The 26,616-nt window shown below is 40.4% G+C and overlaps 2 protein-coding genes across 2 annotated transcripts; one reads left to right on the forward strand and one right to left on the reverse strand.

Moving 5' to 3' along the window:
• Positions 1 to 6,556: 6,556 nt before the first annotated feature.
• Positions 6,557 to 11,269, reverse strand: PDE12 (phosphodiesterase 12). Its single transcript, XM_074879316.1, has 3 exons — positions 10,023 to 11,269; positions 8,922 to 9,000; positions 6,557 to 8,181 (listed from the first exon to the last, which is right to left on the reverse strand). Exons 1-3 carry the CDS (start codon positions 11,262 to 11,264, stop codon positions 7,739 to 7,741), a joined length of 1,764 nt encoding a protein of 587 aa, XP_074735417.1. The 5' UTR covers positions 11,265 to 11,269; the 3' UTR covers positions 6,557 to 7,738.
• Positions 11,270 to 11,442: 173 nt separating this feature from the next.
• LOC141947545 (dynein axonemal heavy chain 12-like) lies at positions 11,443 to 26,414 on the forward strand. The gene is made up of 12 exons (XM_074878714.1): positions 11,443 to 11,506; positions 12,297 to 12,490; positions 14,563 to 14,726; positions 16,900 to 17,017; positions 18,246 to 18,435; positions 19,770 to 19,845; positions 21,664 to 21,822; positions 22,508 to 22,703; positions 23,873 to 24,061; positions 25,105 to 25,255; positions 25,365 to 25,456; positions 25,715 to 26,414. Exons 1-12 carry the CDS (start codon positions 11,443 to 11,445, stop codon positions 25,895 to 25,897), a joined length of 1,776 nt encoding a protein of 591 aa, XP_074734815.1. The 3' UTR covers positions 25,898 to 26,414.
• Positions 26,415 to 26,616: the final 202 nt, after the last annotated feature.

Consider the following 26,616-nt stretch of genomic DNA (forward strand, 5'->3'; position numbering starts at 1 on the left):
AATATTAATGGTGATAGTCACCCCAAAAAAATCACCTCTATGCAGCTGCTACTCTCTGGCTATTTCTGCCATCTTATACCTCTGTAGTTCAAAAGACTTAACATGTTTTTTGAGGCTGTTACTAATGAGTATTTTAAAATCTCTTTTTCTATTGCCTGTCTGCTGGTTTATGACTTTAGGAACCCAAAGCATGATTTCATTGCTGTCTCAGGCTAAGCTCCTCTCTTATTTTTAGCCCAGGTCTTGCTATCCTTGCTACAAGAAATCCCAGTGACAAGGTCTAGTAAACTCAAGATAGTTGAGATTAAGAGCAACTTCCAAGGCACTTCTGCTGTAACTGAGGTTTAAGTTTCTAGGAAGTGCTGTTACTGTGAACACAACTAACTGAGAAAATTCCAGAGCTTTTGATTATGGTCATTAACTGTCTTCAATATGTAACAGAGACCCAGGGGACAGTGTAAGGTGAATAGGGTTTTGCTGGCAAGGTTAATGAATTGCTGATTACGTATTACCCAAAGTTGATATATCCACGCATTGGATCAGTAGCTGTTAATATGCATGTTTCTAGCAATGCAGTTCCTTGAAATAAACCTTAAAAGGAACACCTTGTTCAGAAGAGGCAGCTTGTCCATAATACGGATTGCATTGGTAGTCCCAATAGGTTAAAATGAAACAATGGTTGTGACAAATGAAATGCCATCTCCTCTTCCCAGGAAGAAGCTAGAGGTAGGCTTCAAACAAAAAAGCAGATACTTAGAAACAGATGAGGCCTGTTATCTTGAAGGAAACATTCTGTTTGGTAGAGAGGAAGATTTCATTGTTTTAATTATTTCAAATGCTTTTAAATAATTAAACACTCAAGTTTAGGTGAGCTCTGTTTAGCCACTATGCTTTTGAGTTATAGTATGTGTATAGAAGCTCGTATTTCAAAGAGTCACCATGCTTGGCTTTGTGTACCAGTAGTTGTAATTCTGCTATAAAATGGATAATTTCCAAAAGTCAAAGACAGAAAGTAGTAAAGATCTTGAACCTCATTGAAGAGTGATAGAGTCTGCATGAGGGGTTAAGGCTACAGCTTTCACTGAAGTGTAAGGCACTTGTAATTCTTGGGTGTAATTGAGTAGTCACCGTAGTGTTAATCAGAGTGTAGAGAGGAACTGAAGCAAGTACTTCAATCTTCCTGTAAATAGGTAAGATCACACTTGACCTCTGTTACTAAAATGATATTTGCCTCTTGATACTCTGTAAGGTTTTACTCTTGGAAGCAAGGTCTGTGTTACAGTTTATTCATACTACTATTAAGCTGTGGAAGGGACGAGACACTTGATGGGCTGTGGAGTAATGTCACAATTGATAGAAGTAAATAAACTTTCCCTCAGGTGGTTATATTCTCATCAACCGTTCTCAATTCTCTCAAGGTTTTCAAGGTACACTCTAGATTCTAAGCAGCAACTGGGCTTGGTGTGTGTGCTTAGAAAGCTGCCTTGTCTTCAGATGAGAAATGTGAAATAGTTTGTTATGTGTGTTCTTACTGGCTATTGCTGTGAGCTGAAATCTTGGTGGCTTGCTTTTCCCTTGGGAGTGAGTGCTACTTTTGTAGCTAGTGCTTGTCTGTTAGTACAAGAACAAACAGTCCTGATGAGGGTTTTTTTATTATGCTGTCTTATCTCTTTTAGTACCAGGATCCCATGCAGTGTTGAAATTGGTATCATATTCCATTAATATGGCTATCTGTCAGTAAATTAATTAGCTGGGGCAGTGACGCTTTCTTAAACTGACCAAAAGGATAATTTGTGTGCTAGTCTTCTTACCTGAAAACAGTACAACTCTGCTACTGTGAAGGCACTGACTCATTTAAGACATTGTGGGTAGGTAAAAATACTTTTTTTGCTTTTTGGCATTCTTTTAAATTGTTATTTTCTGGCTAAAGCAATTATAACAGTGACCTTTATATGTTGTATGTCAATAACAACATATAATACAGCCCTGCTCTCCAGAGACAGATGAAATTCCCATGCAGATCCAATACTAACTTTGTTTGTCACTTCCCTATCAGAAGTCAAATACCTGAACTGAGCTGTTGTCCCAGAAGTTCAAAATCTTGGACAGGCACAAGACTGTTCCTTATTATACTGTAATGACAGGAAATCCTGAGTTCCAGTAGTTGAAATTTTTCATTGTGTAGCATCAACTCTTGTATTTGGTGGGCAAGTTCTGTTGCACTGGGGAGTCAGTCTAGTAATACTTCTTGTATACAAGAGCTTTTATTTCAGTGTATCAGCTGGCCATCTTAACTATAGAGAGCAAAACACTGAAGAATGAGTGGTTTTTCTTTTATTTGGCCATGCTGACACAATTTATTCCTTGTATTTTCAGTACATGCATTGATTGGCCTTTCATTTGTTTCCAACATTTGGAGAACAGTTTTGCATGAATATTTAGATTTACGTACAGATCAGTGCAAAAGGCTTGTTTTTTTCTGATATGTAACTAACTGGATCACTGAATCCTAGAACATAAATAATAGTGGATATCTGTTTGTTTATTTAAAAAAAAAAAGTCTTCATGAACAACATAATCTACAAAACAGCTTCAGAACAAGTTCTAGGTTATCTGCAGACTTTGGTTTGACTGTTCACAAGCAGAACAAAAATCAACTCTAAGCACATCAGGAGTTAGCAACAAATGCTATAAGCATTTCTACTTGCTTGGTTTGCTCTCAGTGTTTTTAGTAACCACCAGTAAAACAATGGACTGGAGACAATGGAACACAAGGGCACTTACAGCAATGGCCTAGCTTGTGTGTAAAAAGTGGTTTAGGGTTTTGTCAGTAATGAGAATTCAGAGCCCAATTTTCAGTCCCTTTCTCATCTGAGTAATATTTATATTAAGGTCTGGACAAAGGCAATTTGAGTGCAAGGTTGATGAAACTTTGCACATCACCTTGTCCCAGTATGTCTTTCCTGCCCTTGTCAAGAATGGTATTGACAGGGGACTTGAGTGAGAAATTACATTTGATATGCTGCTCTTGGACCTATGAATAAAGCTTAGCTACCAAATGTGTTGCGCAGAAAAAAATTTAAAAGCATCAAGTTCTATTAAAGGATCTGATGTAAATTCTAGGAAAACTGTGATATGTTCCAGGCACTTCCTCTTACTTGGGTGGGAGTTGAAAGTTTTGGAACAATTATTTTGATGCTGGGAATGTGAGAAACAGGTTAACTACACAAAGAATTTAAGATGTTGAAAGATCTGACTCCTTATCATGTTGGGTATTTTTTCTGCTTCCTTTCTTGTACCATTTTTCTCCATCCTTTTCCTTCTTTATCTTAATCATACTTTGCATTATTGTTTGCTTTAGCATGGTACATAAAGGCATTTTACTGAAGGCTTGAATTAGTCCCTTCAAGATTAGCAGTGATACAAGAAATACTAATGTGTAAGAACTCAAGTACTAACTGTCACAGGTGGCTAAGACCCCTTTGTCTGGAATGGAAAAAAATAATAGGAGTTCCAAGTTGCCAGACCAGTCTGAAGGATCTGGCAAAACTTGATTGGTTTTTGTATGTATCAGATATGCAGGTAAACTACATTTCACAGTAACCAGAACCACCTAAAAACTAGCCAAGTATCTTATCACCTCCAGAAGGACAGTCTTTCAGTGCCCTTAGTTCTAGTAATGTTCGTGTGGGCGACAAGTTTGTCCACAGCAGGTGCTGGAGCAGTGCTGTCTCTGGAGTTCACTGCATCAGAGGTAGAAAAGTTGATTAGAAAGCAAAGTGAGATGTTCCTTTTTCCGTTTTGCCTTAATGGCTGGTCTGAGAAAGTAGAGGGTAGAGGAACAAAAAGCAAACCCCCAACAAACCCACACATTTGAAAAGATGCAAAAAGAATCTTGCCAAATTTTTTGATGTGAAGGATATGGAGCATTCCACGTGCTGAAGGAGGAACACAGGTGAGTTTGGGTTTATGAAATAAAATGGAGACAAGCTTAGTGGGACTTCTACAAATCTGTTCTAGAGGTGTAGAGAGGAAGAATTAATTGCTGTGTAAGGTCCAGATGTGTAGGGGGAGCTAAAATGGGAGCTAAAAATCACCTTATGTGAAGTTGGAAGCACCATGTATTACCTCACACAGAGGTAAATATAGTTGGGAGCATGGGGGGTATGGGCCAAAGGTGTGTATCTAAGGGTTGCTTTCATTCCCCCCAAAATGGCGATCCTTTTGCATTGCGACTTTTTCCTAACCGAGACCCTTCTGCTGCATTTGCACTCCAGAAATGTCTAACTGGTTCCTGACACATCACTGCTATTGGCAGTCAGTCTGGGCTGCTGCATTTTACTAATTAAATGAGGGATACTTGGACTGGAGAATCCCCAGCACTAGCTTGTGGGACAGATTTTTCCTCCTGAAGATAAAGGATTTATCTGCCATGTGCAAGGACCATCTAATTTTACTGGCCCTGTTCCAGTGCCATGTTTTTCCCTTGCCTCTTGCTTCCTGCAGATGCCAGCTTTCCTGTGCTCTCCCTCTCCTTGGTCTGCAAGGAGCCAGAAGCAGCCCCCCAAGTGTCAGCACAGGGAATGAGAGACCTGCTCTTTCTTGGAAGGGAGGCAGAATACCAGGCAAGTCTGTTCTCTGAGCAGCTCCATCTTCTGGTACTATGGAGAAGATTTTTAATGTTTTGGTTTTGGAAAATAAGATGAAGTAACCCAGTTGTGATGGATAGGTATTAAAAAGGAGAAAAAGAATTTTTTTAAAGTTATAAGGGTAATAAGGTAATACAATTTCACTTCCAAATTTAGCAATTGCAATCTTCATATTCTAAGTGACGAACACCGAGACATTGCTCTTGCCAGTCTACAAGCCTGCAGTACTCAGGGGAGTTTGGTTTTTGGGGTTTTTTTCCCCTCAAATTTTTCAGAGCTGGCAAATTGTAGAAGGCCTCTGACTCAGCTGTAATGTAGTAATTTTCAGTGTTTTTCCAAGGTGTTAATACTTAGATTTTCTTCCTGAACAGATCTTCCAATTATTTTTTCTGCCCTTTAAGATGGCATATGCTTGCAAACATCTTCAGGTGTAAGTTCTCCCTCATCTACTAAATTAATAAATATTCTTTGCCCACATATGAGGTGTAGAGCCTCCATTCTGTTTGCAAGATTTTTTTCCTCGCTCCTGTATCTTGACATTTAGTTACAAATCCTGATACTGCAATTATCAGCTTTGTAGTCCAGAAGAGTACAGGCATCACCTTCAACTCATATGCAAGATTGAATTACACTTTACTTTTTAATTAGACTTTAGACTTTAATTAGACTTGTAACAGAACAGTAACTGATCAAGGACCCATCCCAAGTATTGAGGGTCCAATTTTACAGGGTGAGTACTGTCCATCACTGTTGCAATGATCTAACACAATTTGTTGCCACTTTTATCGCTGCATTCTGTTTTGCTTCCATGTTTTATCCAAAGGCCCTTAGCTACCCTTTGGCTTAGCTAAAATGCTGACTTAGCAAAAACTGAGATCTGAAGGTTTACATATAAGCCTGCCAAAGCCCATTATGCTAAAGGAGTGCTCTTTCAATGAGGTCTCGTGTTGTTTTTGTGGCAGATCTGCTTAAGCAGGTGAATGCCTTGCTCCAGACCTCGATCACTTATTCCCACCCCAAGCCTGTATCTTGCTCTTTGGGCACAAGAGGCTTTATGGTGAATCAGCTCAGGATATAATGACCCACTGCAATGATAATAGTCAAGAAAATGAAAGGCTCTGTATTTTTAGTAGGATCACTTCCCTCTTCTGGCTTGGTATGGCATGAGCAGGGACAAGTAGCCAGAATTCAGAAGCAGTAGGGCAGGATCAGGTGAGAGAGGCTGGGATGACAGGAAGAAGGAAGGTTAACTGCTTATATTGCTGAAAAAAGCTGCTTGCAAAGGACACTTACACAAGTTCTTTAGTAATACAAGCTTCTCCAAACTTGCATATTAGTGGAACAGTCCTTTTGTCACTCTCCATGAACCTGTGTTTTTATGTGCCAAGTTGGTAACAAAATTCTGGAGAGTTTTGTCTTCTCACGTCATGTTGTTTGAAACATGTTCTGAGACTTATGGGCCTGCATCGTTTTAGCCTTGTATGACCTCTGAGGCTAAACCTCCCTGCTGGCTTTACTAGTGCAAGTGTTCATCAGCATCAACTTATTAGATGCTCAGATACTACAGTAAAAAAAAACAGTAGTAATTTTATTGGAAATAACATAGAAAAGGCTAAAGAGCAGATACAAACAAGCTTCTGCAAAGCATCACCCTTCACAGTATAGCAGGTACTACGGCAACAGACAGGACCAACAACCCTCAGCAATATGCTACTTGAAAGCAGCTGCCTATTTGCAGTAGTATATAAACACTTTAGTGAGCCTCAGCTATAGGCTACCTTCTGCCCGGCTGCAGTGGAGGTGAGTGGTTGTGCAAGTATAGGGCACGCTGCTTTGACCAACATGGGCCGACTTGTTTTGCCACAAAAGACAGCAGTAACTAGAAAAACACTCAATTGACAATAGTAACAGACAATTGAAAAGGAAACTTTATTAGGTGAAAGAGGGAGATCTAGTGAAATAGTTTTCAAATCCTTTTTGTTTCATATGGACTACTGATGCAGCTTGTTAAAGGATTCAAACTCCTCCATTTAATGAAGGTACCAAGAAAATACATTTCCCCACATCTGAATTACCTCCTACAAAACAGGGAAGACTAGACTGTTTCTGGAAGGAAAAAATTAAGGTAAAAGCACTTAAAAATTTACGTTGTCTTTGTATGCAATAGAGGAACAAAACAGAACAATTGTGATAAACGTCTGCACATCACTTGTGTTTCTCTTTAAAGATTTAGGCACAGGTAGCTAATGCACATAAACTATTCTGTATCTCCCCCTGCCTAAAACCAGATTATATTGTTAAAAAGCTCCCCCCCATCCAGAGTTGGCTCTCCTGAACTTTAGTATTTCGTTTATTGCCAATGACTATAAACAATAGAAGAAACAGGTTCAAAGTAGGTGCTACCTATAAATGTAGTCCAATTTTACCAGGTGCTAAAGTTACCCTCATTACCCCTACTAAGTAGGCAAGCAAAATGCTTCCAAATCAACAACCTTGAATTTAACATGGTTGATTGTTGACAGAACATCTATTCACTGATAAAGAACATATTTTCAGAAGGCAGTAGGTACAAGTACATTGTTCATGCCACTCACTAAAAAATTGGGACACAGTAATGGTTAAGTGAACAAGACAATTTCTGAACTTTTTTTGAATTGTCTTGTCATGACAGTAATTACAATGAGGTTGAATCAACTAAATCCATTTGTTTTCAGGTTCTGTGTTTGATTCTGAATTAAGCATGGTTCAGTTTGCACACTGTCTTATAAATCTGATTAAATCCGTATTTTTTAACAAAATAATTGTTAATCCTTTAAAAGCACCAATAAAAAGGTGTATGATAATCCAATTTTCAAAAACCCCCGTCTTAAATATATTTTCCCCATTAGCATATAAAAAGGGAAATGTTGTCATGCAAATATTCTGAACAGTGTGATAATATTCAGTAGAACCATTAAACACATGAACTTTTCAGTAATCATTCTGACTTTCCTTTTAAGAGCATACAAGCCAGGGTGTAACCTCAGTTCCACAGCAGTAAATTAAATTTCTTGTTTGAAAACCCCCAAAAGCACCATGCAAGAGCTGATCTATTTCCACTTTAAGTCACATACTAGTGCTATATGATCAGAAGGATGTGAAACACTTGGCAAAGCCTGATGGGTTGTTACTTCTTCATGACTTGGCAATGGAATGACCTGTTCAACCTCTAAAGCATTTTTGTCAATGAAAATATAGTCCAGGCATCCATGAAACCCACCAACGTAGTTTGTATAAGCAGGTTCTCCGCAAGCACTTAGCAGTTTGAAAGGATGGCTTAGAGGCATGTTGCACCTTTCTTCTTCACCATTCGAGACCCAGTCTTCATGATCTTCAGCAATGCCACCACTGCTAATAAAACTGTAAGTTCCTGACGACGGTGTACTATTAAAATCTCCACAGAATATGACTGGTATACCAGGATACAAGTCACATGTTACGTGCTTGATGTGGGACAAGGCTACAGCGATTTGGATGAGACGAATGTTCCCACCTAGGAATATAAAAACATTTTACTTTCAATATTTCACAGTAGCATTGGAGGAATTATGCTCATTTAAGCATGTATCATGTCTAGCTCTGAAACAGCAACGTCATTTTATATTTTCTGTGCACTACATTTCAGAATAGTTTTCATAAATAAAGGAAGCCTTTGAAGTTTGTGACTATGAAAGTTTTAGAGAGGCAGACAATGTTTTAAATTAAACTCGCACATGCAAGAACTCTCACCCACAAACACCCATATATTACAGCAGCTTTTTGTTTCATAGCATCCATTCTAACAACGTTCTTGAAAGGCACACAATCAAAAGACAACTAATTTCAAAGAGGAGGATCTCTTCTAAAACCTTCTGTAGCCCAATCTGGTTGCCCTCGGGGCAGTATCCCAATAGAGCTCGTGCAGGTACTGTAGGATTGGGAAGCCATGAGCACACACAAATCTAGCTATATTTATGGTCTGCTCTTTGGGTGAATTGTGTGTAACATGACTTACCTTCAGCTGTATTCTACTGACTCCCAGGCAGACTAGAACAATCTTATTCTGAGGAAAATAAACAAACAGCTCTAGCAGCCTGGTTTGATTCATCTAGGTAAGAAGCAAGGCAGGAAACCCTCAGTTCCAGAAGAAAAGATTACCACTGCAAAAGAATGGGGGGAAATCTATTCTCCCTAAGAAGGACAAAAACCTTTATAAACCCAGTCATCCTACATACATGAACATGACAAAATTACCTTTTGGGTGCCAGTAGAGGTGGGTATTAGCTACACAAATCTTCCTGGAAGGATCACTTGTAGACTGAAGAACTGAAACCTTCAAGAGAAAAAGCAGTCTGATGAGTCTTAAATAGAGAGGTTATATATTTTTAAAAATGCAATAGTTACCTTATGCCTTTAGGGCAATCCAGTTCAAAGAATCTGATGCTTATAATTTATTAATTTATCTTCCAGGTACGGTCTGGGTATCAGCCAATATATTACCACTACATCCAGGTATTTGACAAATGTTCTTTTGTCCGTGTCTGGTTTGGCTGTGTTTTTTTCCCTCATTCCATATTTTTTCATAAGCTGTTGCTAATGCTGTACCATTCTTAACTACTTTTATTTTCTATTCTCCCACCTCTGCAATAAATTGGAGCTTTATCTCTGCCTTTAGCAAGCAAACTGTAGCATTGCACAGTTTTTAAATTGAACATAAATTTAGAGGCGATATCAGTTATCGGGGAAAACTTCTTAGTCCTACTCAGATCACAAGTAGGAAAGTTTTACCGAGTGTTTCTGAAATTCCTGACACAGACCTCTGTCTTACACATTTGTACTTACACAATAGCTCTGCTGACAGACCCACTGGCATCAACAAGTTCACAAACCTGTTCTGTCCCTACTGTCACTTTCTAAAGCAGCATTATTAAAGCCAGCTAAATTAACTTAATCTCATTTAGAACTGATTTACAAGATTTAAGTTTTATAAAATACATGTTCTGACATACGGAGTATGTAGTGAAAAACCTGTCTGCCAATATCACCAACCAGGAATTGATACCTGGCCCAGAATGTCAACAGCTGTCTTAAAGAAAATAACATTGCCTTTTTTGCCAAGTTTTAGTAATTCCATCTATCCAGTTCAGTGAAGTCCCAGCGTTTTGTTCTTGTTCCTAAGTTGCTCTTCTGCTCTACTCATTACCCTAGCTGACAGAGAACATACCACTTCAGACTGTTAGTCCCTCACCTCCATTCTCCTGTGGTTTGACCCTCAACAAACCTAGCTTGGCTGCACCTGCCTGGAGACAGCGGGAGGAGAGGGGAAAGAGGAAGAAGGCACGTAAAGGCGGGTACCTGCAGCACAGAGGACCTCTGCAGCACCTTCTCCTGCACCAAGGGGTACTTGGCCAGTTTATCACACAGCTCCTTGTGCAGCGGGTCCGAGAGCAGGGCTTCGCTGAAAGCTATGTCGTGCTGGCTAAGGAGGCTGAACTTGTCCCTGCGGTAGAAAGTGGCCAGGCCTTCGTGCTGCTTCTCCTTGATCTTGAAGAGCCCTTCAAGTCCAAAAGCATCCAGGGCTGGAGCCAAGCTGTCCACGAAGACGGACTTATCCACCTCTTGTAGGCAGACGAGGTCGGCGCTGTAGCCCGCCAGCTCCTTCTTGAGGAGGTTCTGCCGGTAGTCGAGCTCCAGGGCGTAGGGAGCGCAGTACGGGTAGAGCACGGTGCGGGAGAACTCCGTCTGGGCGTAGGTGTCGGCCAGGATGTTGTAGGAGACAGCGCGAACGGCGCCCTCGCCGCAGACCTTCCTGGTGTAGAGGTGCCGGGAGTCGAAGGTGCAGGCGCCGGGGCCGGCCTCCACGGGCCCGCTGCTCTCCACCTCGCGGGGCGGCCCATAGCGCTGCGCTCCGTCCCCGGGCGTGCAGCGCAGCTTCAGCCGCAGCCCCACCAGCGCGTTGGAGGGCGTGAAGACGCGCTCGGCGGCCGCCGCCTCCACCCAGGCCGGGCCGCCGTCGCCCTCCGCCGCCTCCTCCCCGCCGCCGGCCGCGGGCCGCCGCTCGCGGTACCAGCGGAAGAGGCAGTGCTGCGGCGCGGCGAACTCGGCGCTCACCTTGGGGCACACGGGGAAGCCGGCCAGGAGCGAGCGCGGCAGGCGGAGCTCGGTGAGGGCCGGCGGGTTGCGCTCCACGCGGTACTGCGCCTCCCCGATCTGCAGCACGGCGCCGTCCTGCCAGGCCGCCGCGTTGGGCACCTCCTCAGCCACCGCCTCCCCGTCCCGGGAGAAGAGCCGCACGGCCGGCGCCGCTGCCGCTTCCCCCGCCGGGCCGCCCTCCGCCCGCGCCTTCTTGCTCTTCTTCGCCGCCTTGGCGCGGCCCTTGGCGGCGTTGGTGGCGATGCGGGCCAGCGCCCGGCCCAGCGGCTCCGCCTGGTCCCGCTGCATGTGCCTGGCGCTGCCGTCGGGGAGCACGAGCCGCAGGCTCAGCTTGGGCTCGGACGGCACGCACCGCACCACGGCCCGCTCCATGCCGCCGCGGGCGCGGGGGGCGGCGGGCGGCCCGCAGAGCCTGCTGAGGGCGGAGCGCAGTCCGCGCCACATGGAGCCGCTGCCGCCGCCGCGCGCCAGCCCGCGCGCTTCCGAGGGGCGCGCCCGGAAGCGACAGGCCGCGCGCGCGCAGCCCGGGCAGCGCCGCTGCCGGCAGCCACTGCTCGCGCCCAGCGCGGGGGCTGGGCGGGGCGGGGTAGGGGAGGGCGCGCGGCGGCGCCTCAGCGCGGCGATGGCGGGTTCCCGCTCCCTGGCGGGCGCCCGACCCCTTCTCGGGGACTCACCGCCCGCGCGGTGTAAGTGAGACCGCCCGGAGAAACGGCGGGGCCGGGTCCCTCGGCAGCCAGGCCCCGCCTCCTCGGGAGAGCTCCCGGCCCGCCTGGCGGGGGAGCGGGTTGGTGTCCCGCGGGATGTGCGGGTGAGCGCACAATGCTCGTGGGCAAATCAAGGGTTTGTGTTTGTGAGGAAACATTCCACGTCTGGGTTGAAACTTCAAACTGAATGGTCCTGGGCTGCGGAAAGGTGTTAGGGAGCTGCCCAGGGCGTTCCAAAACCCATCAAAAATTCTCTGCAGCTGCTCTTGCAGTCTCTGCTCACGGCGCTCTGCCCACGCAGGTACAGAGTTAGGGTTTTAAAGTCTCTCTGTCACACGCGGGCAAGTGGGTAGTAAATCTCTGGAATTTCTTAGCGTTTCCATTTATAGTTTTACAAAAGGTAGGAGCTTAACAACAGCTATCTGATGCGTGAGGATATTACAATTTCCTAAGCATTCTTGCTGCGAGCTGGAACAAGCAAGTTTTTATCCGCTTTGTGCAGGCAGAATGCTGGTAGGGAGAGACTGACTTGCTTAGGCGGTATTAAGCCCTGTGGCAGACTAGGAAATTTAAGGTAAGATTTTCCCAAGTCTCTGCTTCTTTTCCCTTTTTTTTTTTTCTTATTTTTTTTTTCTTATTACAACAGTATATTAGTAGTCTGCTATTGTACAAAGTGCAATAAACACCCTTTCCGGCGTTGAAGGCGCATTGTGTTGCGGGCAGCTGAACCTCGTCAGCAGCCGCGATGCCGGCAGGACCACTCCCTTCTAAGCGCAGCGTGCTGCTTCATTTCCACGGGAGGCGGCCAGAGGCCGCCGTGTTGTACCAAGCCCTGGGGGAAGGCGGCGGTTGATGCCCGCGGGTGCCGAGGCCCCTTCCGCCGCCGGCCGCCCGCCCTCGGCCCCATGGCAACCACCGCGCTGTAGTCGTGAGCCGCCACCGCCCTGGCCAGCGGCCCCGGGAGAGGTGAGGGCGGCGGGGGGGCTCTCTGTGGGGCGGAGTCAGAACTTGGTGGGGCTCTTCCCTCCGCACCGACGGGCCTGTGTCCCCGGGCCCGGCCGGGCTGGCGGGGCGCCGGGAACAGGTGATACCGTCTCGGTTCTCTTCAGCTGAGCTTTATTTCCTTTGATGCCTCCACCACCACCCGGTTTAATTCATTTCTAGCACACACCGCTAATCTAGGAGATAGCTTCGACTTTCTGCTCCGCTGTGAGAACCGCTGAGATGCACTTGTGATGTGTTTGTGTACACTGTTTCCAGGGAAACCCCACCGTCAGTCTTTTGGGGTAGCCATACTCTGCTGCAAAGCAAGACTTAAGCTGCTGTAGGATAGTCTTTTAGTGAAACTGAGCCTAGTCATACAACAGTTTTTTTTCCTTTATTTTCTTTTTTTTCTATTTTTCTGTCTTTAAACGAGGTGATTATCAGACTTTGGTTGTCAGGTATCTTTAACCGTGGTTACCCAATTATCTGCTCCACATCTTCATCCTGCCCCCGGAGTAGGGTTCTCATTTCAAACCCATACCTGTCTCCACTTCCCTGTTGCACAGTCCAGCTACCCACAACTGTGGTCAAAACCAAAACTGCCACCTGCTTAGCTTCAATCCCATATCCACCCCACCAATTTATAAACCCTCTTTTCATAGGGAATCTGCATCCACAGGCCAGGATTTAGCCACATCCCCTCATTAACACCTTGCTTGCCTCTTTCATTTTAGTAATCTCAGTTTAGTCTTTGCTCAATTTAGCCTTGCTTCTGAAGATGTGCACCTTGGTATACTCTAAGCGAATAATTTCTAGAGAACCCAGAATTGCTGCAGCTTAAAAGAGTAAAGTACTGTCAAGCACCTGCTTGGTATTTACAGAGGCACTTGTTCTGGTAGCGCAGATAAACATTTCCAGACAGGCAGTTGAAATGAAATCGTGCACTGCTCTGCTTTAGGTAGATGCATGAAACACTGTCACTGGGGTGTGTTGATGGAATATATACTTATATGCAAGGTAGCGTTCTCAAGCATCCTGCTAAGTCTACCACAAGATTTTCAGCATCACAGAATTATTTCTGAATAGTCTTCAGTTTTACATGGCTTTTTACAAGTTGATCATGCAGTTTCTTACCCTTTCCATGTATGGAATAGAACTTTTAATGACTACTTTGCACATAGAAAATAAGCTTAGTTATATTTTTCCTTGAAAAAAAGAAAAATAGGGTGCTGGTTTTATGTAAATGGTTTCTTGATAATTTCCTGTACTTTGTTTCACTTCAACAGTGATACAGTGTCTAAAGAATAACTTGCTCATAGTTTTGCTCCCATTTGTTTGACATTGTGGTGAAGCTATAAGTCTACGTTGATGTGATTATGATTGTTTCTTTTCCTTTAAAGACTGTCTCTCACTTCAGTAGAATTCTAGGATCCTGTATTTGAAAATTTGCTGCAGCTTTACCTTCACATTAATAGCAAACATCAAGGATGCTTTTGGGCATTTTTTTTCCTCAGAACTTTAGATGCCACCCTTGTCTGAATTTGTTCCATGTTATCTAGCATGGGTGGATTTAATGAGGCAGTAACCTTTTTTTTTTAGTGACCAGACAAGAAGGGAGTAGTTAGTCACCTACGGAAGCCACAGGCCCCATCAGAACAGGAAACGTGCCTACATCAGGGCCAGTCTGGGGCAGTCTGCTGGGGGTTCATAGGCGTCTTCTGTGCTGTGTAAGCTGGTAGATTAGCACTTAAAGAGATCTGTAATAGAACTTTACTTTTATGCAATGTGCTAATCTTGAGTTAATAGAACTGTACCATCATTTTTTACCGTTGCAGACTTTGTTTGTACGCATTTCCCGTTGAACTTTGCCATTTTAGCATATACAGTATTTTTCTGTTTTCTGAAAGCTAAACTTTCATACCTACATTGTGGAAATCCCCAAGGCTACCTCATTTTACATCTTACATACATTCAACTTAATACATGCATCTGTTAAACTGCTTTCTGGACAGGATTAGTTGTATCCTAGAATCTTGGTTTTGTTTTGGTTGTAGATGCCACACTCAGATGGAGCACCTTCCAATAAAAAGACTTTGAGAACTTTGTTTCTTCCCCGTGTTTTACCTTCGTCAGTCATATCTGATATGTCACCATTACAGAATAAACTATTGACATACCGAAGATGCAACGAACAGCAAAAGATGCTTCATCAGCTACTGTGAGTTTCATGTAATTCAAGAAATGTTGAAATTCAAATGAGAGAAACATTGCACATTTGACATCTGAGAAATAATAATGGTGTTTTTAATTTTAGAGGTTTTTGATGTCAGTATTGCAGTGCTGAACACTTTCCATCTGAAATCATTAATAATAGAAGGTCATTTGATGGAATCTCTGATGTTTTTTTCTTTTACAGCACCCAAATTCTGGTTGAGTTATGTTTGGTGAGTTGTGAGGAGAAAGTGACCTTCACATTTTGAATGTTGTTTGTGATTCATAGACTGAAAAAAACCTCTTTCTCTTTATGAAAGCCTTTTTGAAAGAGAATCCAAGTCTGGATTACTTGCTTGCTTTTGTATGAATGATTCAAACATGGGTCTGCTTCTAATGGGCTTCTTTGTCACTATCATCATGCATTTGCTGCTGAGCTTAGTGATCTGTGTCACTGCCAGAGGAGCACAGCTGCCAAGATGATTGGTACATTCACATAAAATTGTTTTTCAAGATTTTCATTTGCAAAGGAGGAAAGACAATAGGAAAAGGCTGCTTTCATGTAATTGTTGTATGTCTAATAGAAAATTAAGTTATTTTTTAAAAAAATTATTATTTTGATAGAAATTTATTCCTGAAATACCTTCATTATTTTCAGGAACTTACTGGAGAATCCCTAGACACATTGATTATTTTGGCATAAATACAGCAGGATTATGTGGGCTAAGGTTGCATTGTTTATAGTAGTATTATGAAATATATAGCAACTTGCATTTTCATGTAGAAGATTAAAAAGGTAAGGACATCTAATGGTATTTGATAGGATTAAAAAGCACAGAAAAAAATTATTTTGCCTTCAGAAGAAATGGAAATTAAAGACCTACATACAGTCTTAATTTAACCCATTTTAAATATTGTCACTGATATCAATAATTGCATTTTTGGGGTGTGGCTTTTGAGTGATTCCATTTGCTGTGGCTAGATTTGGTGATGGTAATGAGTTACTTAACTAATTCCTATGCAATTGATGTTCCACTTTAATGGCCAGATTTTTAAGTGGCCAGGTATTACAGGGGTTTTTTTCTTCAAAGATAACTGTATGTGTCCCAAATTGTTGGCTTAATTGGAGCTACACAGTGGTATAAAACTAAGTTGCAGGATCAAAGTTGGAGAAGAATTGATCACAGAGGGGAATCTGATTTATGCCAGATAGTGAGGGGGGTTGCTTTTGTTTTTTTCTTTTAAATAATGGTAGCAACAATCAGTTACAGAAAGCAGTTGATCTATATAGAAGTTAAAAGTAAAGAAAGATGTTTCCTTTCTTTTAATAGTTTAAAGGCTGCTATAATAGAAATCTAACAAACAAGAAGTCTTAATTTTAGCTCTTGGAAAGTAAATCCTGACCTTTCAATGATACCTGCAGTAGCAGAGTGCAGTTTTCAGAATGCAGGTGTCCAGTATGCTGAAAGTGTCAACTATGCTGTAGTGGTAACTTAGTGTGCAGTAGGATGACTGCTGACCAGCCATCTGACAAAAGGTGGATATTCTGCTGGAACAGCAGTTACATTAAGTGTAACAATTCGTACATTGTTGTACGAAGTGAACGGTCTTTTAAATAAAGCCCCATGAAATAGTGATTTGAGTGTATAGTTGAAATCGGCAGTCTAACTTCCACTTTTGAGTTTTTAACTGAGTTATATTGAGATAAGGCTGAATTACTCTTTGCAAGATACATACAGAGTGTATTCCAAAAGGATGGACTGAAATGTTTTCATGTGTAATGTCAGCAGGACATGCCAGCATTAACCATTTGAAGTTTTCTGATAGTTATTTAGCAGTTTATAACCACAGGCAGTAAAAGAGAGCTGGTCATAAAATAAATAACTTTAGGAGTTTAGTTCTGCTTTTTTTTTCTTTTCCTGTTTTTTATTTCCATAATACAGTTGGAGAAGATCTGTTGTTGTTGTTTGAGAAGTGAGATATAATCCTAACAGGAACACTGGGCAATTGGATGAGGTGAATTAAGGCATGTATATATTGTGATTTTGGTCAAGATAAATGTGGCTCTTTATATAAGAGAAGGCAGAGTATGCAAAGGCAGCCTTACCTTTTAGTGATCAAAGAGTTGGTAAACATCATTTGTAGATTTTCTGAACTTCTGACACTATGTTTTACTTTAGAATTGATCGAGCTTTAAAAGTCTATCATGTGTCCATGGAAGAAAAATATCACAGAGATCCTGTACCTCCTATCCCGGAACTGCCTTCCACTGTGAGAAAGTATTTCTTGAATATTTTGACTGTTGCCTGTTTTCTTCTTTGTTATTGGGGCATTTATGCCTCTTCCTAGTATTTTCTTAAAGATACTTATCTCAATCCTTAGTAATTCATAAATGTGTTTATATGCTCAAATAGTCCCACTGAAATTGATACCTGTGTATGTACAGAATAAAGTCTTTATTTAGGAATAATATTTGTTAAATTTTATATTTCTGATTTTTTCTGTTTATATTTTCTTAATACATTATGATTTTCTGTTCCTTTTTATACAGATGAATAGTGAGCAAAAACAACGAGGAGTGAGTTAAATTCTTTCTTCTGCTTTTTTAGAGTAGAAGAATGAATGGTCTCTGTTCGAGAGGTTGAGTATGTTATGTGGAATTGATGGTGGTTAAACAGGAAAAGCTTTTTCAGTAGTCTTGTTGGGGAAAAATGGAGTAGGAAGCAAAATAGAAATCTTTTCTTGTGGTTCAATAGAAAGAAAGTATTTTTCTGTTACAGAAAATATGTCCATCAGTAATTTAAGTTTTGATCTAAACCTTACTTAAAGATCATTACTTAGAAAAAATTATAACAGCCTTCAGGATTTTTTCAGTTGGGGTCAGAGATCATACTTTAGTCTGTACAAAAAGTAGTCTTTGACATTGTTCACCTGGTTTGAAGAACATATACAAATCCTAGAATGTGTGTATAGCATTCAAAATAAGACTTTATCTCTGAGACCCACTTTAAACTCAAATTAGCATTGAAATGTTTATATTAAATACCTTAAGGTAGCATCTGTTTTTCCTAGCTCATGTTAGGTAAACTCATTCTGAAGACTATAGAGATTCAGATCCTTTTTTGTTTTATAACAAAGCTATCACTCAAAAGCATAAATACCTATTTCTTTGGCCAAAAAAACCCCCTATTCGTGCATACTTTTTGCCAGATAAATGTATGTCCAAAGAACAATAACAGGAACCTTGAACTGTTTTATTGTCAGTCATAAACTTCAGCAGAGAACCAAGGAAAATGCCATACTAAAAAGTACAATATTTTGTATTTAAGCGTTGAGATAGGGAGACCATCTTACCAACCATAGCGTAGCTTTTGGTGTACTAGTCAGTGAATACTAAAAAGATTAGATTATGTTGCCTGCCCTTAAGTATAAGAAATGGTGAATACAAAGAGACTTCATTGTCAAGCCTAACACAAAAATATTCACATAGTCCATTATTAGACCTCTGACAATACTGTCCTTTCAGACAAACTATCTCTTTATGAAAAAGTGTGTGCGAAGGAATCCGGTGGTTCCCATTCAGCAGCAGTGGCTAATGTCCATGCTTAAATTGGTGCCACAGTCGCTTATGGAAGGCAAAGATAGGCAGCTGTTAGCTGAAAAGCTTTTACAGGAGATAATAATGGATTATGAAACAAGCATGAGAAGATATATGGGTAAGTACCAGAAACTACACAGTACTAATAGTAATATATTAATGAGTATATATATAAAATAAGCTGTTCCGTGTTCTCCCACTGAAAATAATTTTTCTAAATTGTTCTTTCAGCCAGGCATGATCTTTGTAATTAACCACTGATTTCTCTTTTTCTGCCTCACCAAATGTGTATTGGCTGTAATGTTTAAGGCAAAACTTGATGATTTTATTTGGACTAGTAAAAAGTTAACCAGTCGAAGGTATAGTTCAAGGAAAGACAAAGGCAACTGTAGACTTAATGAGAAAAAGGTGGATTGCTGATGACCGTATTTCATTATGTCTTTAACCTGTTTATTTAATTTGATGCAAGAATGTATTGCTGCTTTCTACTAAAGAATGTAGAAACTTTTTATGTACTAGTCATTCTTCTTTTTGCCTCTTCAGGGACAGCAGCTTTTCTTTAAGTTCTTCATCCACAAGTACATCCATAAGTTTTCTGATCCTGCTTTCTATGCATGAGGAAGAGGAGGCTTGCAATAAAAATCTGCAAAGATAATTAGCTATTTTCAGATATCACTCATACAACTCACTTTGATTTTTAAACTTTTTTAGGAGAGTCATGAACTGGAATTTTGAAAGTGCATTCCCTTGAAATAATGTATTAATGTCCTTTTTATTTACATTTATAGTATCTGAAATCTGAAATTGAGCCAAATTTTGTCAATATTTTGGTGGATGGCTGATCTTTTTAAAAATGTGGATTAAAAAAATTACACAATTTAGCGTGGAACTAACTTCTTCATAATATCATCAGTGGGATAATTATAGTATTCCACTATAATTATATTAAATAAAATTGCCATGACTACTTAGAATCATAGAATATCTCAAGTTGGAAGGGACCCATATGGATCATAGAGTCCAACTCCCTGCTCCTCACAGGACTACCTAACACTAAGCCATGTGACTAAGAGTGTTGTCCAGATGCTTCTTGACTCTGACAGGCTTGGTGCCATGACAACTTCCCTGGGGAGCCTGTTCCAGTGACTGACCATCCTCTCAGTGAAGAAATTACTTAAGAAAATACTTAAATACTAGTCGATCTGAAAACCTTCATGAATAGGGGACAGAACTGGAATTAAGCCACCTGAATCTGTATATGTATTTAGCAGAAGCTATGATTTTGAGTTGCCTTTGGGAGAATGTGTTTTGAAGACTTGGATGATACAGTTACTCTTCCATCCTACTAAGTGCTTGATTCAACCTGGAGAAATGTTGAGGAAGTACAGTGCCTATTGAATAAGGCATAACTTTCTTCTGATGTTCATATTTTTATTTTTTTTTTTCTGCTAGTACGAAGTGTTCTTATTAAACCAGACATAGAAGGACTTGAAGATGAAGAGGAGGCACCTTTGGCTTTATTACCTCTGTGAGTGGACTAAGTTAGTTGTGCTGGGTTGGTGTGGTGGGGTTTTGGTAGCGAGGGATGGGGCTACAGCAGTGGCCCCTGTAAGAAGCTTCTCGAAGCTCCCCCAGCTCCAAGTCTCACCCATCTCTGGCCAAGGCCGAGCCAATTAGTGACAGCAGCTGCACCTCTGTGATAACTTATTTAAGAAGGGAAATGGGAGAGGGGGTGGGGGGCTTTGAGGAGGTGTTACTAGAAGGACACCTGTGTGAACACCGAGCTCAGTGGAAGGAAGGAGGAGAAAGAGGGGGAGGTGCTCTGGAGCAGAGACCCCCCTGTATCCTGTGGTGAGAGGGCAGGGCCACCCCCCCACCATCATGGAGGTCACTGGAGGAGCAGAGATTTGCCTGCAGCCTGTGGAGGACCCCCAGGGCTCTGTGGGAAGAAGCCCCCGCTGTTGTAGTTCAGTGCTGGGAGGTGCAACACCGGGAGGTGCCCCACGCTGGAGCATCTCGAGAAGAATGCATCCTGTGGGGAGGACTCAGGACTGTCTCCTGTGAGAAAGACACCACGTGGGGCAGGGGGAAAGACGCATAAGAGTGCTTCCCCCCACCTTGGAGGAGGAGGTGGTGGACTGACTGCACCCCCCATCATCTACTCCTGTGCCACAGAGGGAGGAGGTAGAGATACCAGGAACAAACTGAGCCTGGGAAGAAGGGAGGGGTGAGGGGAGGTGTTTTTAAGATATGGTAACGCTTCTCACTGTCCCATTCTGTCTGTTAAGGGTTGTTTTTGTTAGTGTTTGAATTAAAGTGATGTCCTTTTTCTTCCTCTAATGAACCTGTCTTTTGCCTGTGACCGTAGAGGGTGAGACACCCCTCTCTGTCCTTATCTCTATTCCTGAGCCTTTTGATTCATTTTTCTCCTTCCCAGCGCTGTAGGGGAAGGGGTGAGCAAACGTGAGCTGTGCAGTGCACAGTTGCCCTCTGGGCTCAAACCACAATGTGAGCAAATAACACACATAGTTGCATAACTGAAATTCTCGTTGAGCTGCATGAACAGAGTTATGGCACAATATTAATTCTGGAGTCCCTTAATGAGATTTTTTTCTCTGTCTGTAGAGGATCTTACATTTAAACACCATATATCTGAATGCTTTACAAAGTTTTAGCACTGACAGTGTTTCATTACTGTTATAGTTACATAGAGTAGCACTAGTGACTGCAAATGAGACTTGTGGCTCTCAGTGCCCAGACACTGAAGTCGTATTGCAGCCACCTCTGGAATGAAGTGTGTGTGTACAGGGCAGTTTACTGGCAGGCAGCAGTGTTGTACAGTGCTTCAACATGCCAAAACTGCATCTAATGCCAAGGTTTCATATGACTTTGGTGTTATGAGGTGAAACCTTAAGACCGAGGGAAAGGCTATTGTGCTCTGCCAAAATAGAAGAGGAATTCGGGTAGACAGAATCTAATTATCTGAATTGCACAATTTGCTGAAGCATCAGAATGTGTGCCACCTATATATTGATGATAAATACCTCCTGTTAGCAGTTGGTGAAGTTAGAAGTTTACATTGGAAGAACTTCAGGAAGAGCAGGTGATCTGAATATACTCTGGAGTATAAACATGATTCATCAGACAGTAGCTTTACGGCTTCCACGGCAACATATTGAGGATATGCGTATGGCACTTAAATAACTAATCATGTTAGGGAATAAGCTTTTTAATGCCACTTTTTATACTTAAGGTTTTATTCAAGTATTGCTTGAGCTCTTCACTTTTATATGTTGGTCTGTTTGTTTTGGTTGTTGGATTGTTTTGTTTTGTTTTGTTTTTTCAGAGGTCTGGATTTTTCTAGACCATGGCATAACACTTTTGTCCAAGCAAAAAATAAAATCCTTTCCAACTTGCACATTCTTCACCCCACAATGAAAGCTCTACTGGATTTGGGTTATGCAGCATTCTCTACCTTTCTTATAGTGGATTTCTCAAGTTTAAGGTAAAGTCTGTTTTGGTGAATTATTAACCCATATAAGTTTTTGAAACTGGTAAAGAAGAGTTTGTTCAGTTCTATTATTTATCATAAATTTTTTTTATAAAAAAGATTTTTTCAAAGTGTCATTTAATGGTCTTTGAGTAGGTTACTTTGTGTTATGACACATTAAACTTTTCTTCTGTCTGTTACATATAAATATTTTATTGGTGCTTAAATTGCTGGTAATATCAGCCCTTTTGATTTATGTTTTGTCTTTAATTCTGTAAAGGTACCCCCATCATTTGATCTTAAGGCCGTGATCCCCATAGAAGTCTGGTTGAAGTAGCATTTGAAAAATTGACTTCTCTTAGTATTAACTATCTGTAGGGAATTCTGTGCTAACCCTGAAGATCAGATTTCTTGCTGGTTTTCATCAGTTGAATTTTTATTTTTATTCTTGGAACTTTTCATTTTCAAAAAGATAATTTTCAATATCTTTTTCCTCATTACTTTTTCTGGTAACTGTTCTTTATTTCCTGAGGTTTGGGGTATTTTTTTCCTCACTTAAATCGACAGAAGTGATGCTTAGGTTCCCACTGTGCTTTCTAGTAAAAAATAATGGATTTGTATTACAGCATAGCTTAATGTTACTTTACTCCATGGGTTTTTAATTTTTGTGTATACAGCTGCCTGTAACTTTCTTTTCTAGATTGAAAGAGCCAGTTGACTGTCAGTCTTTAAAGACTGATGTCTCTCTAAGCTGTTCTAAAGCAGAAGAGAAGATACTGAGTACATGGTATCAGAAAGTTATCAGTCTCTTTACTCAGAAGGAGGCACTGAATGGTGTAAAGTTGGATCGGGTTGACTCTTTTTATAACTGTGTGGCTACGCTTATGTCTAATCAGGTAAGAATTTTTCCTCTTTGTGATAAACTTAATGTGAAATTTAGGTAATTTTAATGAGTCAGGACATTATATGATAGGGGGCCTGTTTAATTAATCATTGGTAGCCATCTGTAGCATATAATCCAGTAAAGTATTCAAAGTCTTAAACATTTGTAACTTCCCTCATTTAAAATAAATACATAGTCTTGTCTACTTCTTTTTCTTCTAGCTTTTTAGCTGCAGAAAATTTATTTGTTTTACCAACTATAATGTAATTAGCTTAAAGAAAGAAATATCTTGGTGTTCTCAGGACCCTTCCTATCACCGATCTTGGTATTTCAATTACATGTTATATATTAGTAAAACGAACAAAACCTGGTCTCTCTCCCTTGAAAGTAAACATGCGTACACAAACAGACTGAAAGTCCAGCTCTGCCAATGTATATACAAGTGGCTATAGTTCTGCAAAATTTCCAAACACAATTTTTTTCTGTGGAAAATGATACCACAGTGCTTTGTGAGTTAATTTTTTTTCTCCCTGATTATTTATATCAAGATGGAAATTATATGAAGTGTTTCTCAAATTTATTTTTTTAAAGGAATTTCCAATTGTTTTATTTCCTAATAATAATTAAACAGTAGCATTCAAATCACTGATTTCAGACTCAGACAGTTGTTTTTCACAGTTCTTAGTTTACTGAAAATTAAAAATCCTTTAACTTTCAATTAACTTAAAGCGTTTAAGAATATAATAATCAGTGAGAATATATATGTTCAGCAGTTTGAGAAGGCAGTCATTTTTAGGATTAAACCTTTATTTACTTTGTAGAAAAATAATGGAACAATAGTCTAATCAAACCATTGTCATATTAAAAGAAAGTAAGAGGAAAATGCATTCCAGATACTTCATTTGTACTTAAAGCATGTGTTAGTAACAGACTTACTTTTGTATCAAAAATAAATGCCTGGGCTTTACTGAAATGTTTGTTTACTTGTTCATTAGGTTACATTCTTTAAGGGTTGGAACTAATACCCACTGGAGTAATTAGAAAAATTCACGCTACTTCAGTTAGACATGAATCGGACCAAAAGTACTAAAATGAATGGGAATCCTGGCTTACTGAATGAAGGGAAAGTGGGATGGGGTTTTCTGTTCTTTCAACTAATAGGTGATGTATGTTATTACCTAGCTGAAAGAATTATTGAGAAGAACGGTTGAAGTTTTTGTGAAACTTTTTGATCCTGAAGACAGAAATTGTGTACCTTTATTTAAGATGGAATTGACTCTTGATGAAAAGAAAATGGAGTTTTATCCAAGCTTCCAAGACCTAGAAGAAGGAATTCTGTTTATAGTAAATCGTATAGGACAGACTCTCCAGGTGTGCTTTTATCTTTATTTAGATATGTAACTGCGAAGTTGCTCAGTACATGAAAATATTAGTAATTTAGGACTCTAACTACCATGGTAATGGGAAGCAGAATGCAACTTGAGGTATTTATTTTCCATGAGCATTCTGCAGGTCACTTCATGGATCTTGATGCCCAGCAGAACTCCAGGCTCTGAAACTCATTTTATTATTCCTTGTTCATAAAAAAATTGGTACACCTGCTACTGATTGTTTTAGTCTGCTGTTTTAATCTGCAAATTTGTGTGTATGTCTACAAATTAATTGTAGACATAACATACCCAGGAAAGAAAACTAGACAGAAGATAAGCTTTTTGTTTTCTTCTTTGGTATGTTTAGAAAACCTGAGAGTGCTTCAAGTATAAGCAACCATGTATTCTAATTTATTTATGTATTTATGTTTAACATTGAAAATCAAGTAGTTTTGCAGTGTATACTTTCTGTGAACTAACATTTTGCATAGAAATATAATTAGCACCTTAGTCATATGTGTGATGATTTACAGTAAACTTGCATTAATAATTAAGATCCCCAGAGAAAGGCAAGGAAAATTAGAGTTTATATTCCTTTTCTTTCTAAGAAAAAGAAAAGTGTCAAATCCCTAACAACTAATATATACAATATCTAAAGATTTATGTCTTAGGAACTAATCTGCAACTCCAGGGAATACAGCATTTTGGGGGTTTTAGATGTATCCCTGTGGACTGAGTATTGGCCTTTAATCATATATGACGGTACTTTCAGAGGAGTGTTTTGGGTTTCATTTTGTGTGTTTGCACATAGCATAGAGTTTAATTTTATGTAAGATTGGGTAATTATTTTTTGTCTGTTTTATATGTTTCCTGCTAAACTTCAGGAAGAGTCATTTTAGGTGTGTATGAAGCACCTGGCTTTGGTCACGGATTAGGGTCTCATACTTTTCTGATACAGTGTATTCTACAGATTGCAACTTTACATATTTGTATCCTTGTATTGCTTTTTAAAACTTGAATAATCACAACTTGCACTTCTATTAGAACATCCAAACGGTACATTCTTGTCTAATGGGAGGCACTACAACTCTGGACACAGAGCTTCCTAATCATGTCGTAGTATGGGCCACATCAACACTGAAAAAATCTGTCAGGGACAACTTAGAAGGTCCAAAGGAGTATTTTGAAAACTATGGTGAGTGATAGAAGAGTCTTTAAATAACTGTGTTACTTCTTTGTAATAAGTAACTTACTGTACAGTGTATGCATTATATGGATATTAATACAATATATTTGAATTGTAGTTGAAAGGTATGGCTGGCTTGTAGATGGAACTGCACAGGCACAGATAGAAAGATTTGAAGCAGAAGAACACAGTTTTGATGAATATACCGCTGTAAGTTTTAATTTTACATTTTATATATAATTTTTACTATATATACAGCAATAATAAAAAGAGAACAGAGGATAAGGGGTGCTTAGCCTTGAGCTAAAAATTATGTTTACCTACAAATCCACAACATAAGTGTTTTTTTCCCCTAAATTCTATGGTAAATAGAAAAAATATTTATTTTCTTCAATGTGTAATACTTATTCATGTAGCTAAGTATTTAAATAACATCTCTGAAGTGTAAAATCTAACGTTTTTCTGAAGTTCATAGATGAATTCTTCACCCACAAGAAGGAAATCTTGAGTTTACCACAGGTGGTTCATTTCCCCATGATCTGTTTGAATTGTGAGGATTTAAAGCAAGGTTTGGCTAGTAACGCAAACACCTTTGCAGAAAGGCTAATGGACAGAATAGTTGCAAGTCACAGAGAGGAAAATAAAAAGTAAGTAGAATTTTCTGCTTGAGTGCTGTGTGTGTTAAATGCATAGTAGAAACATGTAGAAGAAATGCAAATATACCATACTCCTGTTTAATGAAGACTCTTGGCTAACTAATGATGTCATGCAAGTTGCACCAGCTAATGTATTTTTTTCCTCCATTTTAGACTCAAAAACTAGTAGGGGAACTTACTAATAGACTTGGATAGCAGATGAGCTAAAAGATCAAAGGGCTTCATTACCATTCTGGCTTTTAAAGTGTGAAATACAGTACTACTGCCCTGTCAAAGGAAAGGCTATCTAGATTCTCTTATTACATGATAGATAACCTCTAGGTTCTCATGGATAATGGCAGATAATAACAGTGATCAAACAAAATAGAATAGACTAGACCATTTCAGTTGGAAGGGACCTCCAACTGTGTCCTGGTTTAACCAGGATAGGGTTAAGTTTCCCCAGCAGAGGGGGGGAGCTCTAGCCGGGTTATTCAGATACCATGGGGAAGTCACATCCTGGCAGGTCACATTTTTCCTGGCGCGGGAGCGCGGTGCACTCGTGGTTTTGTACATCGTGCTTCAAACTGCTGTATTTGGTAGCTATTTTGCTCTGTTCATTGCTATCACTATTACTGTTACTGTTATCGTTGTTGTTTGTTGTGTTGCTATTGCATTGTTGTATTAAACCTTTCCTTATTTCAGTCTTGGGGCTTTGTATTTCACTCCCTTTGT

This window comes from Strix uralensis, chromosome 10, assembly GCF_047716275.1.
Source record: "Strix uralensis isolate ZFMK-TIS-50842 chromosome 10, bStrUra1, whole genome shotgun sequence".
Lineage (NCBI taxonomy): Eukaryota > Metazoa > Chordata > Aves > Strigiformes > Strigidae > Strix > Strix uralensis.